Raw genomic sequence first — 23,731 nt, forward strand, 5'->3', positions numbered from 1 at the left:
AGTTCTGCATGTCCAAGTCTGCATGTCTGATTCTGGTGTTTCAAACTGGAGGCTAGGTTGGCTGGGTCAGGGCAGGTGCCACCCACATGGTCTTGGGGACCCTTGGGTTGGTGGAACAATGACAAAACCTGTGAGTGCTGAAATACAGAGTCTTGAAGCAGAGAGGGATCAGGACCTCAGTGATTCAATTTAGTATTATTATTATTACTATTATTATTATTGTTGTATTTATAAATCACTACATGCTGCATGTTCAATACTGCTGTAAGGGCTGGGGTAGATAGTTGTTAATCAGGTTGGACACAGTCCATGTCCTACATGAGAGGTTTGCTGTCTAAGTGGGAGGAAGACCAGGCATTGAATCCCCATTCTACAGATGAGGAAAATGAGGCACAGAGAATTTAAGTGACTTAACGAAGGTCACACAACAGGCAAGTGACAGAGCCGGGTTTAGAACCCAGGTCCTTTGACTCCCAGGCCTGTGTTCTTTCCACTGGGCCACGCTGCCCCTCACAGGAGCCTCCTCTCCCACATCCAAGAAAATATTTTATCTCGAGTTTGTGTTCTAGTCCCTAGATTTACTTGGAATGCCCCCCGCCCCGCTCCCACTCAGAAATCTGCAGGTCCTTTTCATGGATCGTGGGGCTGGTGTGAGACCCGGGCAGGCCCTGAGGCGGGAAATGTAAAGGCCATCTCCACGGCCCCCTCACCCTTAGGCTGGCGCCTGTTTGCACATGACACTGCGGGCAAGGTACTTGATTGATTACCAATCAATCAAGGGTATTTATTGAGTGCTTACTATATGAGGAGCACTGTACTGAATGGTTGGGAGAGTTAAATACAATAGAGTTGGTAGACATGATGCTGGCTTACAATCTACTGCTTAAGCAGCATAAGGTAAAGCCATCTTTCTCCCCTTGCCCTAGAGCCCCCTTGTTCCCTCCCATGTCCTTGGGCACTCAGGTGGAAAGAGGCTGAATGCCACCCAACCTCTAACAGCATGATTGTCCCGAGGCCACTTCCTCTGTGGTTTGCCAGTGGAAGCCAATCTGCCTGTGCAGAGTACAGACAGCTGAATGTTGAACACCCCAGGCCGGAGAATGGGGCAGGTCCAGGGGGACAGGAAGTCTGGGTGTTCTGCTGCTTCCTGCAACCCAATACCACAGCGACTTTGGGCCCAGAAGAGCCTAGGGTCTTTGGGGAAGTCTCAGACAACTTGAGGGTTCATAGGCAGAAGAGAAAGATGATATGAACCAGACAGTCTATGAGCTTTTTCCTGACCTTTCATTCTTATAGTTTGCAGAACCATAGTTTGGTGGTCTACATTCATAAATAATCCCGTGGATAATTTTCGAGCCCATGATGACCTATCACTGAAATAGCGGGAACACTGCCTTCTTCTCAGTCCAGGACAGGCAAAGGGTGTGAAGGTCCAGTTCTTTCCAAGGTGATTCTGGGATTCCCCTCCCCAGACCAGGGCCCTGGACACCTGGAAATAGGAATGGGGTTGTCTGTCCTTGTGCCCATCCATCTGCCACCTACCCCTCTGTCCTGTATTCTGGTCCACATGGCCACATCTTCCCCCCAACACCTCCACAATCCATCCTATCTCTCCATCATATCTCTCCATAAAACAGTGGCCTAGTGTCTTTATTTTAGGAGTGAATCACACACAGGGCAAAGATCCTTCTTGGCCTGTGAATTCCTCCCTCTGGCTGGGCCCTCATTCTGGATATTGGCTCCTGGGGTGTGTGGGGTGGCGAGACAGGCCAACACCATTTGAAGGAAAGCAGCAGTGTTCGATCCTGCCATTTAGAGGCCCGGGGACCCCAAGCTGTGGTGGCCCCAGGCAGCTGAGGTAGGGGGTGGGATCGGGGAGGGATGGGCATGTATTCCCTCATATAGCAGGTGGATAGGGAAATCTGCAGCTCTTTTTCATTATTATTAATATTAATGATTTAGCATGGCCTAGGTTCCCTTAACTCCAAAGAAACTGCCACCTCAAAGATCACAAATGATCTCCTTCTTGCCAAATCCAATGGCCTTGACTCCATCCTAGTCCTCCCCAACCTCTCAACTGCCTCCGACACTGTTGACCGCCCACTAATCAAAGATTACTTAACCTCGGCTTCACTGACACTGTCCTCTCCTGGTTCTCCTCCTATCTCTCTGGCCACTCATTCTCAGTATCTTTGTCAGGTTCCTCCTCTGCCTCGCATCCTCTAACTGTGGAAGTCCCTCAGGGCTCAGTTTTGGGTCCCCTTCTATTCTCCATCTCCATCCATTCCCTTGGAAAACTTATTCATTCAGTGTCTTCAAGTACCACCTTTATGCAGATGATTTCCAAATCTACATCTCCAGCTCTGATCTCTCTCCCCTTCTGCAGTCTTGCAGCGTGGCTCAGTGGAAAGAGCCCGGGCTTGGGAGTCAGCGGCCATGGGTTCGAATCCCCGACTCCGCCGTTTGTCAGCTGTGTGACCTTGGGCAAGTCACTTCACTTCTCTGGGCCTCAGTTACCTCATCTGTAAAATGGAGATTTAAAAGTGTGAGCCCCACGTGGGACAACCTGATCACCTTGTATCCCCCCAGCGCTTAGAACAGTGCTTTGCACACAATAAGCGCTTAACAAATACCACCATTATTATTCTTGCCTCAAACTTAACATGTCCAAAACATGTTCTTATCTTCTCACCCAAACCCTGTCCTCCCCATAATTTTCCCATCAATGTAGGCTGCACCACCATCCTTCCTGTTTCGCAAGTCTGTAACTTTGGAGTTATCCTTATCTCATCTCTCTCATACAATCCACATATTCAATCTATCACTAAATCCTGTTGGTTCAAACTTCATCACATCTCTAAAATCCCCCCTTTCCTCTCCATTCAAACTGCTATTACTTTCATCCAAGCACTTATCCTATCTCGCCTTGATTACTGTATCAGCCTCCTTGCTGATTTCCCTGCCTTCTGTCGCTCCCAGCTCCACCCCACTTCTCTCTGCTGCCTGGATCATTTTTCTACAAAAGCACTCAGTCCATATTTTCCCACTCCTCAGGAGCCTCCAGTGGTTGCCCACCTACCTTTGCATCAAGCAGAAACTTTGGTTTTAAAGCACTCAATCACCTTGCCCCCTCCTACCTCACCTTGCTACTATCCTACTACAATTCAGCCCGCACACGTAGCTCCTCTAATGCCAATTTATTCACTTTACTTCTATCTCATCTAGCTCACCTCCAGCCTCACGCACACATCCTGCTTCTAGGTCCTCCCTCTTCATATAGGACAGACAATTACTCTCCCTACCTTCAAAACCTTATTGAAGGCTCATCTCCAAGAGGCTCATCTCCTTGACTAAGCCCTCATTTCTTCTTTTCCCACTCCCTTCTGTTTCACCCTGATTTGCTCCCTTGATTCGCCCTTTCCTCAGCCCCACAGCATTTATGTACATATCTGTAATTCATTTATTTATACTTATATTTTATGTCTGTTTCTCCCTCTAGCTCACTGTGGGCAGGGAATGTATCTACTAACTCTGTTGTATTGTACAGTCCCAAAAGCTTAGTACAGTGCTCTGCACACAGTAAGCACTCAATAAATGTGATTGATCGATTGATTGAATGGACATCCCAACATTGACCCTAGCAATAAGACTTGACACTAACACTGTCTCACCCACCTGCCTATGGCCCAGCTGGATGAAAATCAGGCAATAGGCCTAATGAGGACTCTACTTCTCCATCCTGTTCCCATTTTGTCATTTTTCTTGGGATGTGGAGTGGTGGAGGATGTGGTACAGGGGATTCTTGTCTCTGAGCGAGACAGCTGACAGCAGACACAGCTGCATCCTTTCCTTTTGTGAGGGCAAGGATGCAGGGGAGGAGGGATTGAATGGAACCAGTTTGGCGATGAGCATTTGAGTGTCCCCAGGAAATTTGAAAAGTCTTAATGATGCTGCCCTTTTGCCGTCTGTGTTTCATCTGCTGATGGTCGGTACTCAAACAGCAGTGTGACTTAGTGGATATAGCACAGCCTGGGAGTCAGAAGGACCTGGGTTCTAAATCTTGTCTCTGCCATTTGCCTGCTGTGTGACCTTGGGTAAGTCACTTAACTTCTCTGTGCCTCAGTTTCCTCATGTAAAATGAGCCCCAGTTGGAACAGGGACTGTGTCCAACCCGATTAGCTTGTATCTACCCCAGCACTTTGTACAGTGCCTGGCACATAGTAAGCCCTTAACAAATACTATTTTAAAAAACTCTGGAATTTGCAGTTTGATCCCCAGCCAGTTTCTCCTCAACGTGCATTGGTAAAGGATCACCATCTGTCCCAGGCACAACAGCCCCTCTTGTTACTGCGGCTGGAGAGAGCCACCCGTCTCCTGCCCTCTCGAGACCGATGGGGCTTGAGTTTGCTCCGGCCCAGGGCATGCTTCAGGAGCAAGGCTAGTGTACTGGCAGCAGGAGCCGGTCCCTGACATAGAAGTTCTCCCCTGCTTCAAAGCCTTACTGAAGGCACATTTCCTCCAAGAGGCCTGCCCTGACTAAGCCCCCCTTTCCTCTTCTCCCACTCCCTTCTGCCTCACGCTGACTTGCTCCCTATATTCACCGCCACCCCCCAGTCCCATAGCACTTATGTCCATAATGGTAATTTATTTATATTAATGTCTGTCTCCCTCTAGACTGTAAGCTCGTTGTGGGCAGGGTTCGTTGTTGTATTGTACTCTCCCAGTACTCTCTACTCTGCACATAGTAAGTGCTCAATATATACAACTGAGTGAATGTATTGAAAGCTGGTGGAGGGCAAGGGAAGGGGGCCCCTTTGAAAGTGGGACCATGTTGTTAACGGAAGACTAGAGTAGCCAGAATAACAGGTAACCAGCAGGCCATCACCATCAGGATTTATTGAGCACCAACTGTCTGCAGAGCACCATCCTGAGCATCTTCTACAGGCAGAGCATTTTACTAAGGACGATCGATGGGCACATCAGGCAGAGCACTGTACTGAGCTCCTACTGGAGGTGTAGCACTGTATTGGGTACTTAGCCTGTGCAGAGCACTAACCTGGGTAACTACCGAGTGCAGAGTATTGCTCTGGGAACCTACCCTCCCCAAAGTGCTTCTAGCATTTATGAACACTATATACTTTCCTTAGCACTCGTGTATATGTGTCTGCTCTAATATATATTTTGATCACTCTCATAAATATGTTTATGTTTGTCTTCCCTGTTAGAATGTCAGCTCCCTGTGAGCAGGGAATGTGTCATTTCATCATTCTGTATTTCCCAAGCATGAAGTACAGTGCTTCGCAGCAAGTGCTCAGTAAACACTGCTGCTTCCAATTCTACTACTGCTACTGCTGTTGCTGTTCTGCTGCTGCTTCTACTTCTATTACAGAACACCACCCTGGCCGTCTGCCAATCTCCAGGTGCTGTCCTGGAGGCCTAGTGTATGCGATGGAGCTTAATAATGTTGGTATTTGTTAAGCGCTTACTATGTGCAGAGCACTGTTCTAAGCGCTGGGGTAGACACAGGGGAATCAGGTTGTCCCACGAGGGGCTCACAGTCTTAATCCCCATTTTACAGATGAGGTAACTGAGGCACAGAGAAGTTAAGTGACTTGCCCACAGTCACACAGCTGACAAGTGGTAGAGCGGGGATTCGAACCCATAACCTCTGACTCCAAAGCCCGTGCTCTTTCCAGTGAGCCACGCTGCTTCTCCGTTGCTGCACGCAGCTTCCGGGGAAGGCTGTGCAGACATGAATAGTTTCAGGGTTTCGGCTCCATCCTTGTTTCTAAATAAAACAGCTTGTTCAGAGACCTGCCCACCCCACATCCCAGTTTCTGAGGCCCCTCAAGGAGCTGTGGAGGAGCAGTTCCAGCAGAGCAGTCTCCCAACCAGCTTAGCCTTTATTCTGAAGACCCAGCTCTGCAGGGAGCCAGTGAGCCACAAGGCCTAAGGGACAGAATCAGAATTGTACTCTCCCAAGTGCTTAGTACAATGCTCTGCACACAGTAAGCACTCAATAAATATGATTGAATGAATGAATGAATGAATGCAAGCTGCTGGAGTGCAAGAAAGGGGGCCCCTTTGAAAATATGTTCATGTAGTTAATGGAATACTAGAGTAGCCAGGATAACTGGTGTCCAGCGGGTCATCACCATCATTATTTATTGAGCACCAACTGTCTCGAGAGCACTGTACTGAGCATCTACTACAGGCAGAGCACTTTACTAAGGACGATCAATGGGCACTGCAGGCAGAACACTGCACTTAGCTTCCGCTCTGCCACTGGCTTGCTGTGTGACCTGGAGCAAGTCAGTTAATAGTAATAATAATAATTATGTCATTTGTTAAGCACTTACTATGTCCCAAGCACTGTTCTAAGCGCTGGGAGGGGGGTATAGAAGGTAATCAGGTTGTCCCACCTGGGGCTCACAATCTTAATCCCCACTTTACAGATGAGGGAACTGAGGCCCAGAGAAGTGAAGTGACTTGCCCAAAGTCACACAGCTGACAAGTGGCAGAGCCAGGATTAGAACCCATGACCTCTGACTCCCAAACCGGGCTCTTTCCACTGAGTCACGCTGCTTCTCATCACCACTCTTCATGCACATCTCCTCAAGCATAATTATTTGGACACGAAACAAGCAGACCCAGTGTTCAAGGAGCTGCTTCAGACTGTCCTCTTTGCCCTTGGAAATTATGTTCACCTTTATCCACCCCTCACTGTTGGGTTTTATACATCTAATTGGATACAGTCTTCGTTCCACAATCTAAGAGACAGGGAGAGCAGGGATCTTATCCTCATTTTACGGATAAGGAAGGGAAGCCCCAGAGAGTTTAGTGGTTTGCTTGAGGTCACGCAGCAGTCCAATGGTGGAGCTGAGATCAGAGCCTGGGCCTACTGACTCCCAGCCCTGTGCCCTTTCCCTGAGGGCTTGCTGCCAGGGCAGTTGTGGGTAGGGCACAGGATCTGCCTTTTCCTGAGATAACTCTTCTTGGAAAAGCACTCCTGGTTTCACAGCCACACCTGCTACTCCAGTTTTGAAGGCAGTACAGTGTTGGGCATTCAGGGAGTGCTTACTCAATCCCATAATATGTGAATAAAATGTGATGGGATAATGGACAGAAGGGCCAGCTTTTTCTGCATTACTTTCCTCACAAGACACAGAGTAAGATTCTTCTAACAAGGTTGGGCCCCAGGCAGGCTCTGCAGCTGGGGCAGGCTTGCTCTTGGGGTGGGGGTGGAGGGGCAGAATTGGGGGGCATTACTGGAGAATGCACCCAAAATTATCTGGGAAAGATGGCCTTAGCCAAGGCTCTGGTCTTCTCATAGTAACAGGCAAAGCCCCCAGTGGCCTGCGCAGCGGCCACTCTATGACCCAGGGACCAGCAACAGCATATTCAGCACAGTGCCCTGGAGCTAGGACAGGCCCTTCCTGGTTATGTAATGGCTGGTGGGAGAAGGTGCCTCACTCAGTACCTGCGAGATCTGGGAAAGCTATTTGCCTCAAGCCAGGAATAAGCTTACCCTCTCTCCTCACTTCCAGTTCCTAACTCTGCCCTCAAGGCTGACCCCTTAGACCAGGGCCTTTCTCACCAAATCCTCATCCTGTAGGATTTTTCCTAGCAGAGAGCAAGGGCGAGGACCCCTCACCCATGTTGTTTCCACAGCAGCCCCCAGTGAGGCTTCTCTGGGGTCCGAGGCCTCGCGGAGGGCCGGGGCCACAACCAAGTCTTCTGGGAAAGGAAAGGGCTCGTTCTCCAGCCATCGTCCCATCCACGCCCACCCAAATGGTGCTGTTTTTCTGAAACAGAACGAGCTGTGGTGATTATATACGTGCTAGCAGCTTGATTTGTTACTGTTTTGTTGTACTGCAAAGTTCATTTACTCAAAATAATCTGCGTGCATGTTTGAAGTATTCAGGCCTTGGTAATTAATTTTTAGCTGAATTGATTTCCAAATGCAAATCAGTGTGAGCAATTATGCTTAGAGAGTGTTAAATATTCTGAGGCTGTGAGTTTCTTTTTTAAAGAAATACAGGTTTCCCTAGTTGTGGCAGGGGCAGGGGGGATAGTGAAATTACAATCTTCAATCTCCCTCCTCCTTAGAGTGGGAATCCCTTGTGGGACAGGGATTCTGTCCTGCTCTGATTAACTAGTATTTACCCCAGGGCTTAGAACAATGGTTGACACATAGTAAGTGCTTAGCAACTACCAGAATTATTATGGAGCAAAGTGATTTCGACCAAGATTCGCAAAGGTGAAGTAGTAGCAATCTGGTGTTCCTGAATCTCTGTTCCCATTTTAGGTTTCCTTGGATTGGGCAGAAATAAAAGCATTCTGGAGCCATGAGTGAATCCAGAGGCCAAGGTGGTCCCAAGGTGGAAGTGGAGTGGCAGTACAGTCTAGTGAACAGAACTCCCTGCTTGATTTAGGAAGATAGAGGTGCCTTCTGGGCTCATTCTCCTCATCGCCCCTCACCAGGCCTCAATTTCCCCATATACTGACTCATGGCCCATACAGAGCCTTGTGAGTACCTTGAAAGGAAAGGGCCAGGTGGCTGGAAACTGCCCCACTGCAACTCTCCCTCCCCTGAGAACTTCACAGGACGTAGTCCAGAGGGAGTTAGTTCCTGGTGTTGAAGGTGGGAGGTCAGTGGGTCTTGAGCTTACTCTGTGTGCATTGATGCAGGTGACAGGATCTCAGAGAGGCAGGAGATCCCAGCAGGTCATCTTGTCCAACCTTCTCCCACCCCTCCACCTTTGGGCAGAAGAATAACCCAACCTCCCAGATAGGTGGTTTGCTCCTGTCCCTCCCCGTTGTGCCACAGGGGAGTAGGTGATCTCTGTGTTCACAGGGCCAGGGTCAGGGTCTATGCCACATTCTGAAGGTCAGAGAACAGGCTGTCAAGAAACAGTGAGGGCACCAGTGTGGCCTATAGGAAAGAGCACCAAACTGGGAGTCAGGAGGAGGGGCGGGAGCAGGAGGGTCAAGAACAGGAGAAAAGAAGGAGGGGGGGAGGAGGATGCTAATCTGGCCTAGAAAAATCAGCTTGCCTTTTAGTGCCACTAACGGCTTAATGCAGTCATTAGTGTTTATTTCCTAATTGAGTTGCTAACAACAAGAGAAAGCCACAAAGGATTCTGAGCATCATGGGAAGCACAGCTTGAGGGAGTGCAAAAGGTCAGCTGGAAAAGGAGGAGAGGAGCCCACCCACCCCCATCCCTTCAGACAGAGCTGACAACAATGGCTACAGCAGGCTGCCCAATTTCTGGGGCTTCCAGGAACCCAGAGACTTCAGGCTTGGGAGGCAGAAGATGGGAGGAAGCATCCAGGACAGGGACAGAGGAGATATGCCCTCTGTCTTGGAGGATTCTCCATTCCTAAAGCCAGCACTTGGCTGGGGTATACCCAGGCAGCTGCAGGGCAGCAGTCTGATCCAGAGCACTCTTTTGTATCCCCCAGCTCATTTGGTTCCTCTGATCCCCAGGCCCTGGGTGTCTGGTGCCCCAGGGACCCGGAGAGTTTCCAGTATTCTATCAGTCTCGGCTACTATCAGTCTCGGCTACGGGAGGGAGAGTCAAGCAGAGGCCTACCCATTCCATTCCTAGTTTAGCCAGTGGCTAGAAAGTGGAAGGCAATCTTCTACAAGTCAAAACTCACCCATGCTGGGCAGCAGTGGCATGAGAGAGAGGCCAGGGCGGAAAAGTTTACTGCACAGAAGGTGGCAGTGGTAAACCACTTCTGTATTTTTACCAAGAAAACTCTATGGATACACTTCCAGAACGATTACAGATGGAGAGCAGGGTGTTCTCGGAGAGTTGTGTCCGTGGTGTCGGAAACGACTCGACGGCATAAGACAAGACAAGCAGTGGTAGTGGTAGCAGTTACAGTAATAATAATAATAATTTTTTATTATTAGCATTATTATTATTATGGTATGTGTTTAGTGTTTTCTATGTGCCAGGCACTGTTCTAAGAGCTGGGGTAGATACAAAGTAAGCAGGTTGTCCCTATGTGGGGCTCACAGTCTTCATCCTCATTTTACAGATGAGGTATCTGAGGCACAGAGGAGTTAAGTGACTTACCCAAGGTCACACCGCAGACAAATGGTGGAGCTGGGATTAGAAACCACAACCTCTGACTCCCAAGCCCGTGCCCTTTTCATTAAGCCATGCTGCTTCTCTAAAAACCCAAGGGAGTCACTTGACCTCTGCTGATAACAGTCCCCTTTGGCTGTTTCTGGGGATTCAGACAGTCCCAGATGCAGGTATAGAGCCTGTCTCTAAAGGCCCAGGAGTAAGTCAGGGATGTCATGGAGGGGAAATGGGCTAAATTTCAGGATGCAAGAGAGAGAGCGTGGGCCAATCAATCAGTGTTATTTATTGAGCACTTACTGTGTGTAGAGCAGTGTAATAAGCACTTGGGAGAGCACAATATGATAAAGTTGACAGACATGATTTCTGCCCTTGATCTACTGGGAAAGACAAACATTAAAAGAAATAAAAAAATAGAGGAAGCAACAGATTATAGGGATATGTACTTCAGTGTTGCGGGAATGCGGGTGAGGAGAGAGTCAAAGTGCTTAAGGGGAACAGACCCAAGTGTTTAGAAAAAGTAGAAGGGATGGTGGATAGGAGAAATGAGGGATTAATAAAGTAAGGCCTATTGTTCTCTCTTACATCATCAGTGTTTAATGACCATCCCCACCATACAAGGCACTTGGGAGAGTAGAATGAAAGCCACTCAGTTTTCTGTTGCATCATCTGAGCCTGCTTCACCATGCCTTTAAACCATGCATTCTGTCGTCATGACTCCAGCCACATGAGGGCCACGATGGCTTTCCTTTTGCCAAGCACTCTCTGAGGCCCTTCTGCACAGATGACATTGGGGGCCTGACTCTTAGGAGTCACATGAGATTAGCTCCTTTCAGAAATGACAGGAACAGCAGTGAGTGTGCTCAGAATGGCAGAGGTCACCCTGGGATTCTTTGGCAACACTCTCCATTTCTGAAGTAAACACTGAACAAATGCCCCAATTATTTGTTGTTATTAGAGAGGCAGGGCAAGTTCTGCTACCTTGGCCCCATCTGATCAGAGCTGAGAGCTGGGAGCAGGATTCTGCAACATTGGTATGCTGCAGCAATTGGGCATTCTACTAACTGGATCTGGGCTGCCCAGGTCAGGCCCACGAGGGCTTTTGGTGGCCATTTCCACCTTCTCTTGAGCCTTCTGATGCCTCCCTTGCCCCACCTGGGGCATAGGAGAGTGAGTGAGGAGGAGGAAAACACCCAAAGCAGCATGGCGTAGTGGGTAGAGCACAGGCCTGGGACTCAGAAGTTCATGGGCTTAAATCCTAACTCTGCCACTTGTCTGCTGAGGGACCTTGGACAAGTCCCTTCACTTCTCTGGGCCTCAGTTACCTCTTCTGTAAAATGGGGAGTGAGAATGTGAGCCCCACTTGGGAGAGGGAGTGTGTCCTACCCAATTTGCTTGTATCCACCCCAGTGCTTAGTACAGTGCCTGGCACACAGTAAGTGCTTAACAAATACAACAGTTATTATCATTATTATTCTTATTATCATTAAATCTCCCACTTCTGGAAAGCAAGATCACGAGTCTTAACTAGAAACTTGCCTGGGGTAAGCTGAGCAGCATTCTCTCTGACCTCCCTTCCTCCTCTCTTGCCCCGCTCCGGTCTATTCTTCACTCCGCTGCCCGGCTCATCTTCCTGCAGAAATGATCTGGGCATGTCACTCCCCTTCTTAAACAACTCCAGTGGTTGCCTATCGACCTCCGCTCCAAACAAAAACTCCTCACTCTAGGCTTCAAGGCTCTCCATCACCTTGCCCCTTCCTACCTCTCCTCCCTTCTCTCTTTCTACCGCCCACCCCGCACGCTCCGCTCCTCTGCCGCCCACCTCCTCGCCGTCCCTCGGTCTCGCCTATCCCGCCGTCGACCCCTGGGTCACGTCCTCCCGCGGTCCTGGAACGCCCTCCCTCCTCACCTCCGCCAAACTGATTCTCTTTCCCTCTTCAAAACCTTACTTAAAAATCACCTCCTCCAAGAGGCGTTCCCAGACTGAGCTCCTCTTCCCCCTCTACTCCCTCTGCCATCCCCCCTTTACCTCTCCGCAGCTAAAGCCTCATTTTCCCCTTTTCCCTCTGCTCCTCCACCTCTCCCTTCCCATCCCCACAGCACTGTACTCATCCGCTCAACTGTATATATTTTCGTTACCCTATTTATTTTGTTAATGAATTGTACATCACCTTGATTCTATTTAGTTCCCATTGTTTTTACGAGATGTTCTTCCCCTTGACGCTGTTTAGTGCCATTGTTCTTGTCTGTCCGTCTCCCCCGATTAGACTGTAAGCCCGTCAAACGGCAGGGACTGTCTCTATCTGTTGCCGACTTGTTCATCCCAAGCGCTTAGTACAGTGCTCTGCACATAGTAAGCGCTCAATAAATACTATTGAATGAATGAATGGGTAGGACTACACAAATTGTAGGTATTCTTTTAAGTCTGGGTAGAGACTTGGGACTTTGCCCTGCTGACTGACTCCTGGGAAGAGGGAAGAAGCCAGCTCCTTCCTGAAGCAATGCCAACAGTCTCATTAAGAGTCTAATTGAGCACCAGTTCTTGACCAAGTTGGGAAGAAGGAAGAGGTCATGAAAGATGCTGGTTTCTGAAAACAGGAACATTAGTCCTAACTGAAAAGAGAGTATGTTCTGACCCATTCTCCAAAAATGTGTTGCCAGCTCTCAATTCCCCATTATACTAAGGGCAGAGCATCCCAAAATTCACCTTTCAACTGTTTATATCTAGCCCCTTTCTTACCCATTTTAATTTCTGCCAGCTCAAGAGCAGGATGGGCCAGCCTGGGTTTTTGCTTCATCCCCTGGGTGTTGGGCAAATGAATGGGCCAGGGGACAACAGGGGGGCTGCGGCCAGTAGACACAGGAGAAGTCAGAACATGGGTACTCTACAAACTGGCTGACTACCCCCGGTGGGTCCTAGGCAGGCTGGGCCTCCTGGTCACATTTCCTGGATAAGAATACCAAAGGAAGTTTGCCCTGGGCTGGAACGGGGGACTGGAAAATCCCTGGCCTGAAGAGGGCCTCCATTCGGAGTGGAAGGGAAGGTGGGGCCTGAGGAGATGGACATGGAGTGATCATCTCTTGCCTTTTCTATTTCCCTACCGTATCACCTGCCCATCACCTCGTGGGTGACAGCCGACACTGGGACTTCTTGGGGCTGTGCCTATTAAAACCAGCCAGTTTGCCAAAGTGCATGGTGCAGCTGCTGGAAACGATTGTCCCTTGCAACACCTAGAAGCAGGATGTGCCCTTGGAGAAGAATTTCAATACAGACAGTGGGATTGACAGTTTGGAAAAATCGTCATCAACAACATTTATTGGGCAGAGCACAGTGCTGCGTGCCATGTATATGCAGAGCATTGTCCTGGGCAAGAGCTGGGTGGAGAGCACTGTCCTGGATATTAGCTAGGTGAAGAGCACTGTTGTGGATATTAGCTGGGTAAAGAGCACTGTTCTGGGTGCCAAGTGTGTACAGAGCATTCTTCCATATTAACTGTGTTCAAAGCTGGGCACCAGATGACTATAGAGCACTTCCCTGGATACCAAATGTGTGCAGAGCACTGTCCAGAGTGCCAACCATATGCAGAGCAGCCTCAAATCAATCAATCAATCATATTTATTGAGTGCTTACTATGTACAAAGCACTGTACTAAGTGCTTGGGAGAGTACAGTACAAGTTACAACAGAATTAGCAGACACATTCCCTGGCTATAACGAACTTATAGTATAGAGTGGGAGACAGATATTAATATGAATAAATAAATAACTTGTAATATATAATTTAAAGATATGTACATAAGTTTTGTGGGATTGGGACGAGTACTAGATGTCCAAAGGTGACAGATTGAAATGCATAGATCATGCAGAAGGGAGAGTGAGCCGGGGAAAAGAGGACTTAATTGGGGAAAGCCTCTTGGAGGAGGTGTGACTTTAGTAATGCTTTGAAGGTGGAGAGAGTGGTGTTCTGACATACATGGAGAGGAAGGGAGTTTCAGGCTAGGGGAAGCACATGGGAAAAGGGTTGACAGCGAGACAGATGAGATTGGAGCAGAGTAAGCTGGCACTAGAGGAATTAACTGTGCAAGTTGGGCTGTAGTAGGAGATCAGTGAGGTGAGGTAGGATGGGGCAAGCTGATCGAGTGCTTTAAAGCAAATGGTAAGGAGTTTCTATTGGATGCAGAGGTGGATAGGCAGCCAATGGGGGTTCTTGAGGAGTGGGGAGACACATGAACTGAAGATTTTTGTGATAAATGATATGTGCAGCAGAGGGAAGTTTGGGTTGGAGTGAGGAGAGACAGGAGGTTGGGAGGTCAGTGAGGGGGCAGATGCAGTACTCAAGGTGGGATAGGATAAGTGTTTGGATCAACATGAAAGCAACTGGGATGGAGTTTGGATCTCAAACAAAGATCTCTCAAGAAAGAGTTCCCACACAATGTCATCAAGCAAGTACACCATCAGGAGAGGAATTTCCTTTGACAAGAGATTCCCACATAGGGTTCACCATAGGGTTCACATAGGCTTCATAGGGGAAGCAGCGTGGCTCAGTGGAAAGAGCCTGGGCTTCGGAGTCAGAGGTCATGGGTTCGACTTCCGGCTCTGCCACTTGTCAGCTGTATGACTGTGGGCATGTCACTTAACTTCTCTGTGCCTCAGTTACCTCATCTGTAAAATGGGGATTAACTGAGTCTCACGTGGGACAACCTGATTACCCTGTATCTACCCCAACACTTAGAACAGTGCTCTGCACATAGTAAGCACTTAACAAATGCCAACATTATTATTATCAAAAGAAAGGAGGAACTTGCTCAGTCTAAAGGACTCTGTTGAACTGGGAATAAAGGAGAGATGTCTGGGAAGCATTTAAGAGTGGATTATTTGTCTGTAAGAAACCCAAGTTTTTGCTATAAAGGTGTGCATCTACCAGATTACGGCAGAATGGTGCCACCCTGGTGTGTGGGACTAGTGGGTCACTATAAGAAAGAGGATCTGTCATAAGCCGTGATCATGGAACAGTCCTGTTACCTGAGTGGGTCAAGTGGTAACAATTTAGCCAAGACACTGTTCAGTTTGTGAGCAGAAGACTAGTAGAGACTTCTTTTCTGTGTTTGGATCAGGAATGGGAGAGAGTGGAGGGGCGGAGAGAGGAGAGGGATTGGTGCAGGGGAAGGGAAGGGAAGGGGAATTGTGTGTGTGTGAGAGGTGGGGGGAGTTCAAGCTGTCCACACCTGGAGAGCAATGAGGCCTGTATTTCAGCTAAACAGCCCATACCACCCCTCTCACCAGGCAGCCAGCATGTGATCCCAAACTTATCCATCAATAATATTGATTGAGCACCTGCTGTGTGCAGAGTGCTGTAACAAGTGCTTGGGAGAGAACAATAGAGTTAGCAGACATGGTATCTGCCCTCAGGGAGTTTACAGTCTAGTTGGAGAGACAGTGAAATTTACAAATAGGAGGAAAAGGTCCTGGGTACCTGAGCTTTCACCTAGGAAATGGGGCATGTAAGATATGCACATGAATGGGCTACAGGAGGGTGTGAGTTCACAGATGCTCTGGTAGTGCAGAAATGCTGAGGTAACAGTTGGGGGTTATAGCCTGGAAAGAGTAGAATTTAAACAGGAAAGGTCTCTTGGTGGAAATTCAATTTTGGGAAGGCTTTGAAGATGATCTGCTGGATTTGCAGGGGGAAGGAGATCCAAGCAAGGGAAAAGGTGTGGACAAGGGGTGGGAGGCAGGAGCCACAAGGACAAGATACAGTGAGTAGGTTGGCTAGAGAACAGCAGAAAGTATAAGTCAGGGTCCAGTAGGGGAGAGAATAGATAAGTACAAAGGAGAGAGTTGATTGATTGTGTGCCTTAAATCCAATAGTTAGGAGCTTCTGCTTGATGCAGAGAGGAATGAATAACCACCGGAGGTTTTTGAAGAGTGGAAAGATGTGGGCAGAATGACATTTCAGAAAATTGATCCAGAGTGAAATATGGGCTCAAGAGGAAGAGGCTGGTGGCTGATACAGGCTGATGCAAGAGTCAGCCAAGGATATGGCAAGTGTCTGGACCAGCAGGGTGGTTGTTTGGATGGTGGTTGCTTGTGAAATGAGAGGTTTGAAAGAGAGGGGGGAGTCAAGGATGATGCCAAGGTTGCAGTTTTCAAGGACAGGGAGGATGGTGGTATTGCCAACTGTGATGGGAAAGTCAGGCGGAGAAGAGGACTCCTGTGGGAAGATGAGAAGTTAATTTTGGACATGTTGAGCTGGAGGCACCAGTGAGATGCTCATGTAGTAATGACCTGGAGACAGGAGGAAATCGTAAGATTGCAGAGAGCTCAGGGCTACCAAGGTAGATTTGGGAGTCATTGGTGTAGAGGTAATGAGAGTTGATCATGACTGGTTTCTGTGGAACCAAGTTTTCCATTTATTTGAACAAAATCCCAGAAATGAGACCATGGAATCCACTGCCCCATGGACTTAGCACCAGAGAAGCAAGGCCAATACAATAGGGAGGAAAGGCAGCAGACCATAACTGGCCTGCCCGGCCCTTTGGATTCAGAAAGGATCTGAGGGGTTAAGATGGGTGGCCCCACCTCTTGCCCTGCCCCCTGCCAGCTGAGGCCTGAGTCGTCTCTCAGGCTGGGCTCAAGCTGCAGTCTATATGATGCAAACTGGGCCTGAAGTTATTGCAGTGCGAGAGGGAGCTAGGCTCCACTGAGCGTGGGCTGGGGGAACCATAAGATGAGCGGGGACTGGCCATGACCAGGAAGGAAAGCCGAGGCTCAGACCCCTGGAGGCAGCTCTGTGGCAGCTCTGCAGCCACACAGAGCTGTGTGGTTCCATAGGCCTTGCGACTGGGCTGGGCGGAGGCCGGGGGCAGATGACTACTCGTAGGAGGCAAAGAAAGCTGCTCGATTCCGGCCCTGGTGCCCCGTGAGGACTAGAGGGAAGGGGAGAGAGCAGAAGATGGTGCTCCTCCTTTAGGACCTTTTGCTTCCTTCTCCTTCCCCTCTTTCCCTCAGAAGCAGTCTGCTCTAGTGGAAAGAGCAAAGGCCTGGGAGGCACGAGAACCAGGTTCATTCATTCAATAGTATTTATTGAGCGCTTACTATGTGCAGAGCACTGTACTAAGCACTTGGAATGTACAATTCGGCAACAGATAGAGACAATCCCTGCCCAAAAACGGGCTCACAGTCTAAACGGGGGAGACAGACAGCAAAGCAAAACAACAAAACAAAAACAAAAGAACATCATCAAAATAGAATCAAGGGGATGTACACCTCATTAACAAAATAAATAGGGTAATAAATAATATATACAAATGAGCACAGTGCTGAGGGGAGGGGAAGGGGGAGGAGCAGAGGTGGAGGGGAGGGGAGCGGAGGGGGAGCAGAGGGAAAAGGGGACTCAGTCTGGGAAGGCCTCTTGGAGGAGGTGAGCTCTCAGTAGGGCTTTGAAGAGGGGAAGAGAGTTAGTTTGGCAGACGTGAGGAGGGAGAGCATTCCAGGACAGCGGTAGGACGTGGGCCAGGGGTCGACGGTGGGATAAGCATGAACAAGGGACAGTGAGGAGGTGAGTGGAAGAGGAGCGGAGTGTGCGGGGTGGGCAGTAGAAAGAGAAGGGAGGTGAGGTAGGAGAGGGCAAGGTTGTGGAGAGCTTTGAAGCTTTGATTCAGGTTCTAATCCTGGCTCTGCTACTTGTCTGCTGAGTCACCTTGACCAAGTGACTTCATTTCTCTGTGTCTCAGTTTCCTCATCTGTTAAATGGGAATTACATTTCTGTTCTCCCTCTCCCTTAGTCTGGGGGCCCCACGTAGGGCAGGGACTGTGTCTGACCTGTATGTACCACCGTGCTCGTTACATAGTAAGCACTTAACAAATACCACAGCTATTATTATTAGCCTTCCTTTCCCTTCCTCCCTCTTTTCCTCCATGTCTTCCTTTCCCACCCCCCTTCAAGCCCCACCCCAAGTTCAGCCCCTGCTTAGAATTGGAAATTGATTTACCTGAACAGGACATGCTGGAAAATCCTAATTGTGCTTCTCTCATTGTGTTTGCTGCAGCACTGGACCCTGCCAAGGACCCCTGCCTGAAGGTGAAATGCAGCCCACACAAGGTGTGTGTGACCCACGACTACCGGACTGCCACATGTGTGAGCCGTAAACAGCTGATGCACAGGTAAGTGGCCACCTACCCACCTCAGACAGGGACCCCCACATCGTGCAGGATCTCACCGTGGACAAGACCACGGGTGCAGCACAAGACCAGCTTGCCCAGGATGGTCCAGCAGAGCCCTGGCAAGAATCGGAGCTGTCCATTGGAGGATGCGGCAGAGCTTTGGCCCTGCCTCCTCCCAGTGGGGCCAACTAGGGAGCTGACTTGGGTCAAAGCATTATCAAGCACCTACTTTCCACCAGCCAGTTATGTTTACTGAGTGCTTGCTGTGAACCCAGCACTGTATTGGACACTTAAGAGAGTGCAAAAGAAGTATAACAGGTTTCAGTCCAGTTAGTGCTATTTCCTAATCATCTACTAATTGCAGCAAGGTGTCCTATATGCTGGGAACAGTGCCACAATAGCAAGACCCACTTGCCCAGCCCTCCAAAAAGTTACAGTCTAAAAGCCCTCGATCCCCACTCTCTAGTCAGCCCATCCCTGTCCTCCCTTCCCAGCACACCAGCACTTAGAACAGAGTTTGACTCGTAGTAAGCGCTTAACAAATACCATAAAACATAAACATTTATCCTATCCTTGCCCAATTACTGTATCAGCCTCCTTGCTTACCTCCCTGCCTCCTGTCTCTCCCCACTTCAGTCCGTACTTCACTCTGCTGCTCAGATCACTTTTCTACTAAAACATTCAGTTCATGTTTCCCCACTCCTCAAACACCTCTAGTCGTTACCCATCCACCTCCACATCAAACAAAAACTACTCAACATTAGTTTTAAAACATTCAATCACCTTGCTCTCTCCTACTTCACCTCGCTACTCTCATACTAAACCCAGCCCGCACACTTCACTCCTCTAATGCCAACCTTCTCACTGTTGCTCGATCTCATTTATCTCGCCACCGACCTCTCACCCACATCCTGACTCTGACCTGGAACTCCGTCCTTTTTCATATCTGACCAGCAATTACTCTCTCCACCTACAAAGTCTTATTGAAGGCACATCTCCTCCAAGCAGTCTTCCCTTAAGCCCTCATTTTCTCTTTTCCCGCTCCCTTCTGCATCACCCTGGCTTGCTCCCTTTATTCACACCACCCCACCCCAGCCCCATAGCACTTATGTACATCTCCACTCTGCTCCCCCTCCACCCTCTGCTCCTCCCCCTTCCCTCTTCCCCTCCCCTCCCCTCAGCACTGTGCTCATTTGTATATATTATTTATTACCCTATTTATTTTGTTAATGAGGTGTACATCCCTTGATTCTATTTATCTTGATAATGTCATCTTGTTTCTGTTTTGCTCTGCTGTCTCTCTCCCCCGATTAGACTGTGAGCCTGTCATTGGGCAGGGATTGTCTCTATCTGTTGCCGAATTGTACATTCCAAGTGCTTAGTACAGTGCTCTGCACATAGTTAAGCGCTCAATAAATACTATTGAATGAATGAATGAATGAATGAATGAATATTAATGCCTGTATCCCCCTCTAGACTCTAAGCTTATTGTGGGCAGAGAATGTGTCTGTTATATTGTTATATGGTACTCTCCCAAGCACTTATTACAGTGCTCTGTACACAGTAAGCTCTCAATAAATCTGAGTGATTGATAGTGGAGGCAGACAGGCACACACTGTTTAAAGACAGTGGGAATAGTAGGAAGAGCAAGGGCATGGGTCTGTCAGGTTGAGATAGTCAATTACATCACTGATTGTCCAATTAAATACCTACTGTGTCTACCTTAGTGCAGAGGATGAATCTTAGTGCCTAGGTATAAATGGTATGAATACATAACCAAGGGCTTAGGGCCTGTGCAGATTATCTTGTATCTGGCCCAGCCTTTAGTAAGTGCTTAACAAATACAACAATAACGATGATGATGATAATAATAACCATTGTTATTATCGTTAGGTGAAAGGACTTGCCCCAGGTTTCCTCTGCCAGACCAACATGGTTGGGATTACCTAGACCAGGCCCTAGTTTTGGGGTCTCTGTGCTCTGTACCCTCCTTGGTAATGCCTCCTTGTTGTTAGTCTCAGGAACTGTGTGTATTTGCTGAATTCAGGACTCTACCCAGAGGACCTCATGGTGAAAGATCCACACATACTCTTTTCTGCCTCAGGAACTGAAATCTTGGGTCCACCTGGTATTGTCTGTGCACTATCCCCAGTACCTTCCCAGGTGCCCCCCAGACTCTACTGAGTCCTCTCTGGGCTGTGTTCCAGGCTCAGCACCCTCCCCCCCTTCCAGCCCCAGCCAGTTGACTCACTCGGAAAGGGTTTCACCCATCTAGGGATTTGGACAACTTCCCAGATAAACATCTGCCCTTCCAGATTACGCTCTAGGAGCTCCAGGGACCAGGAGGTGGTGTCGACAGCTCTATTTGTTCACCAATCAGGAAAGTAATCTATCTTTCTATGAAACATCTGGAAGCAGCCTGCCTGCACATCTGGCTTCCATCACCACACCAAGTCACCCTGACCTGTCTGCAGGTGATGCCGAGGTTGCCACACACCATCTCGTGGCTGCATCAGCCAGAGTACGACTTGCTCTTTAACCTGGCCTGCCTGGGCAGGGCAATTCAGGCAAGAGGAAGAGTGAGAAACTCACCCTTAGCTAATCTCTCCTTAGTCCCCTTGCCCACAAAATCTGTGTCGTTTAATGGAAAGACCCCAGCGCTGGGAAACAGAGGAGCTGGGTTCTATTCCCAGTTCTGCTGCTCACCTGCTAGGGGACCTCGGCAGAGAACTTGTCTGTATTGTACTCTCCCAAGCACTTAGTACACTACTCTCCACGCAGTAAGTTCTTAACAGATACAATTGACGGACTGACTGACTGACCTTGAGCAAGTCACTTAACTTCATTGTGCTTCATTTCCCTCAAATGTAAAATGGGACTTAAATGCCTGGTCTCTGTCTGACTTAGACTGGGAAGGGACTGTGTCTGACCTGATTATCTCATATAATGTTGGTATTTGTTAAGCGCTTACTATGTGCAGAGCACTGTTCTGAGTGCTGGGGGAGATACAGGGTAATCAGGTTGTTCCACGTGAGGCTTACAGTCTTCATCCCCATTTTACAGATGAGGTAACTTAGGCACAGAGAAGTTAGGGGACTTGCCCACAGTCACCCAGCTGACAAGTGGCAGAGCTGGGATTCGAACCCATGACCTCTGACTCCCAAGCCCATGCTCTTTCCACTGAGCTACGCTGCTTCTCTACCCCAGACCTTAGTACAGTGATTGGCACATAGTCAGTGCTTAACAAATGCCACTATTATTATTATTATTATGAGAACTTAGTGGAGGTTGACACCTTCATCTGTGATGGTAGAAAATTCTGAACTGATGTGTTGGGTCGGTGGGCCTGCCAAATCAAAGATGAGATTTCTGTCAGCATTAGTAGTGGTGTGATTTTCCTTTCATAGGAGGGTATTTGGTTTTTGTTTTTAGTGTAGCTTGATCAGAGGCCTGAGAACAATCCTTATTGATCTCCCACGGGTCCCTCCATGGTTCCTGCTTTTATTATGAGATGCTAATGGGTGACGTACAATTGTGACAATGGGTGTGCTGATGGTAAATGATGGCTCTGAGCCAAGCTCTAGGGACACTCCAGCTTGACACCCCCACTCCCCCCCAACACTTAAAGAGACCATGGGACTGGTCACTTACCAATCCCAGATCAAAACCCATGAATCACTTGACTTTGTCCTGTCCCCTTGTGTCCTAGGCAAACTAGCTGGAGAACTTGTTTCACCAAACCTCAGGAGAGCCTGAATCTGCCCCCATTACTGAAAGTTTCCCATGAAAAGGGGTGTGCAGAACCTAGGGACAGCATCCTGGAACAGCCAAGGGTCTCCCAAATCCTTTTCCTAGCAGAACATCTCCATCCGTTTTTGTGTCTGTGAGGCAGAGTGTGTGATCAAGCAAGTCCTCAGTCTGCTGTGACATCCCTAAAAATCTATAGGTTGCCACCTGCTTCCTTTCTAGTCTCTTCTCGCTGCAAGCTCCCTAAGGGTTGGGCCTCTCCTGTCTCCCCATTGGAGTTTTGGACCAACAAGCATGTCTGAACATCCCCCCTCCCTCCGGGTTTGCCCCAGTCTCTGCTGTTACAGTGTTACAGGACCTAGTATAGTTTAGTACAGTGCTCGGCACCTAGTAAGCACTCAATAAATACTATCGATTGATGGATTGATTGGTTGTGGTGTTGCCACAGTCACCCCGAACAGAGAGGAGACCATAGTGGTTCTGTCTCAGTGCTTTGGGAGGGATTGTACCAATCCGGGGCCACTCTCCTCTGTATCCCCGGCCCCTGGGGCCGCTCCCCAAGCCAGGGGACAGAGAAGAGGTGGAGGGGAGCTCTGGGAGAGGCAGTGTGGGTAGAGGGGGACAGAGAGATCACTCCAGCAGGGGCAGGGGGGTCGAGGGACGGACTCCAATCTGGAGTCAGATTACACTGTATGACTGGCAGATGCTAACCATTGGGAATATGTTGCCCTGCTGGGTCATTATTCAACCCCTTCTACTAGGAATTGGTAGATTTGAGAGGGCTCCCAGATGCACTCATTATCCAACCAAATGCCTCTTTTGCAAATCGCATCTCTCGGACCTGTCAGTATAATTCACTGCCCCCTTCTTCAGGCTGCCCATTGGAATAGCTGCTTCTCATCACTTCTCCCCAAATCCAAACTTCAACACACAAGCCATGAACCCAACATGTCCACTTCCACTCTCGGCCTTGCACCAATCCTGCTCTGTCTGGCTCCCAACTGAGTCCCTCTGTCTACAGGCTCAAGCTTTAATATGCTCCACCTGGGTTCTCCCACTTAGACTGACAGCTCATCTTCCCACAGCGGTCTGACACACCCTTAGCTGTCTCCATCCTTTAGCCAATCTGGCTCAGCTTGATGTCTTCAGATCCTGGGGCCCCATCTGCACATGCACACAATACACACACTTAAACATACATACACAGTTGCTTTGTCATGGCTGAGGCTGAGGCAGCAGGTGGACTCAGTTCACACTGCCTACCCTTTGTATCTGTTTTTTTGTAACCAGTAAGTGCCTGAAACTCCCTCCCCATTCAAATCCAATAGACCTCTACCCTCCATATTTTCCAGGCCCTTCTGAAATCACATCTCATCCAGGACGCCTTCCCCAATTAATTTCTAACCCAACTGCTGCTTCAGTAAATCTGTGACACTTAAGCACTGGTGTGTTTGCAACTGACCATGACAGTTGTATGCACCTTACATATCTATGACTTAAGTACTCATCTGTAAAATGGGCATTAAATACCTTTTCTCCCTCCCCATCAGACTGGGAGCCTGCTGTGGGACAGGGACTGTGTCAGGTCTGATTGTATTGTATCTATCCCAGTGCTTAGCAATTAGTAGGCACTTAAAATACCACAATTTTTTTCTTCTCATTATAACTATTATTAGTAGTAATCCACATTCATATCCCCTTTCATTCTTCCTCTTGTGCTCAAT

At 48.7% G+C, this 23,731-nt stretch overlaps 1 protein-coding gene across 1 annotated transcript in view; it reads left to right on the forward strand.

The window, feature by feature from the left end:
* The window catches only part of SPOCK1 (SPARC (osteonectin), cwcv and kazal like domains proteoglycan 1), a 448,756-nt gene that overhangs the window by 318,180 nt on the left and 106,845 nt on the right, over window positions 1-23,731 (forward strand). The window contains exon 4 of the mRNA XM_029051596.1: window positions 18,146-18,260. Within this exon, the coding sequence (XP_028907429.1) occupies window positions 18,146-18,260 (115 nt within the window). The remainder of the gene's footprint in view (window positions 1-18,145; window positions 18,261-23,731) is intronic.

The sequence above is a fragment of the Ornithorhynchus anatinus genome, chromosome X1, assembly GCF_004115215.2.
Source record: "Ornithorhynchus anatinus isolate Pmale09 chromosome X1, mOrnAna1.pri.v4, whole genome shotgun sequence".
Lineage (NCBI taxonomy): Eukaryota > Metazoa > Chordata > Mammalia > Monotremata > Ornithorhynchidae > Ornithorhynchus > Ornithorhynchus anatinus.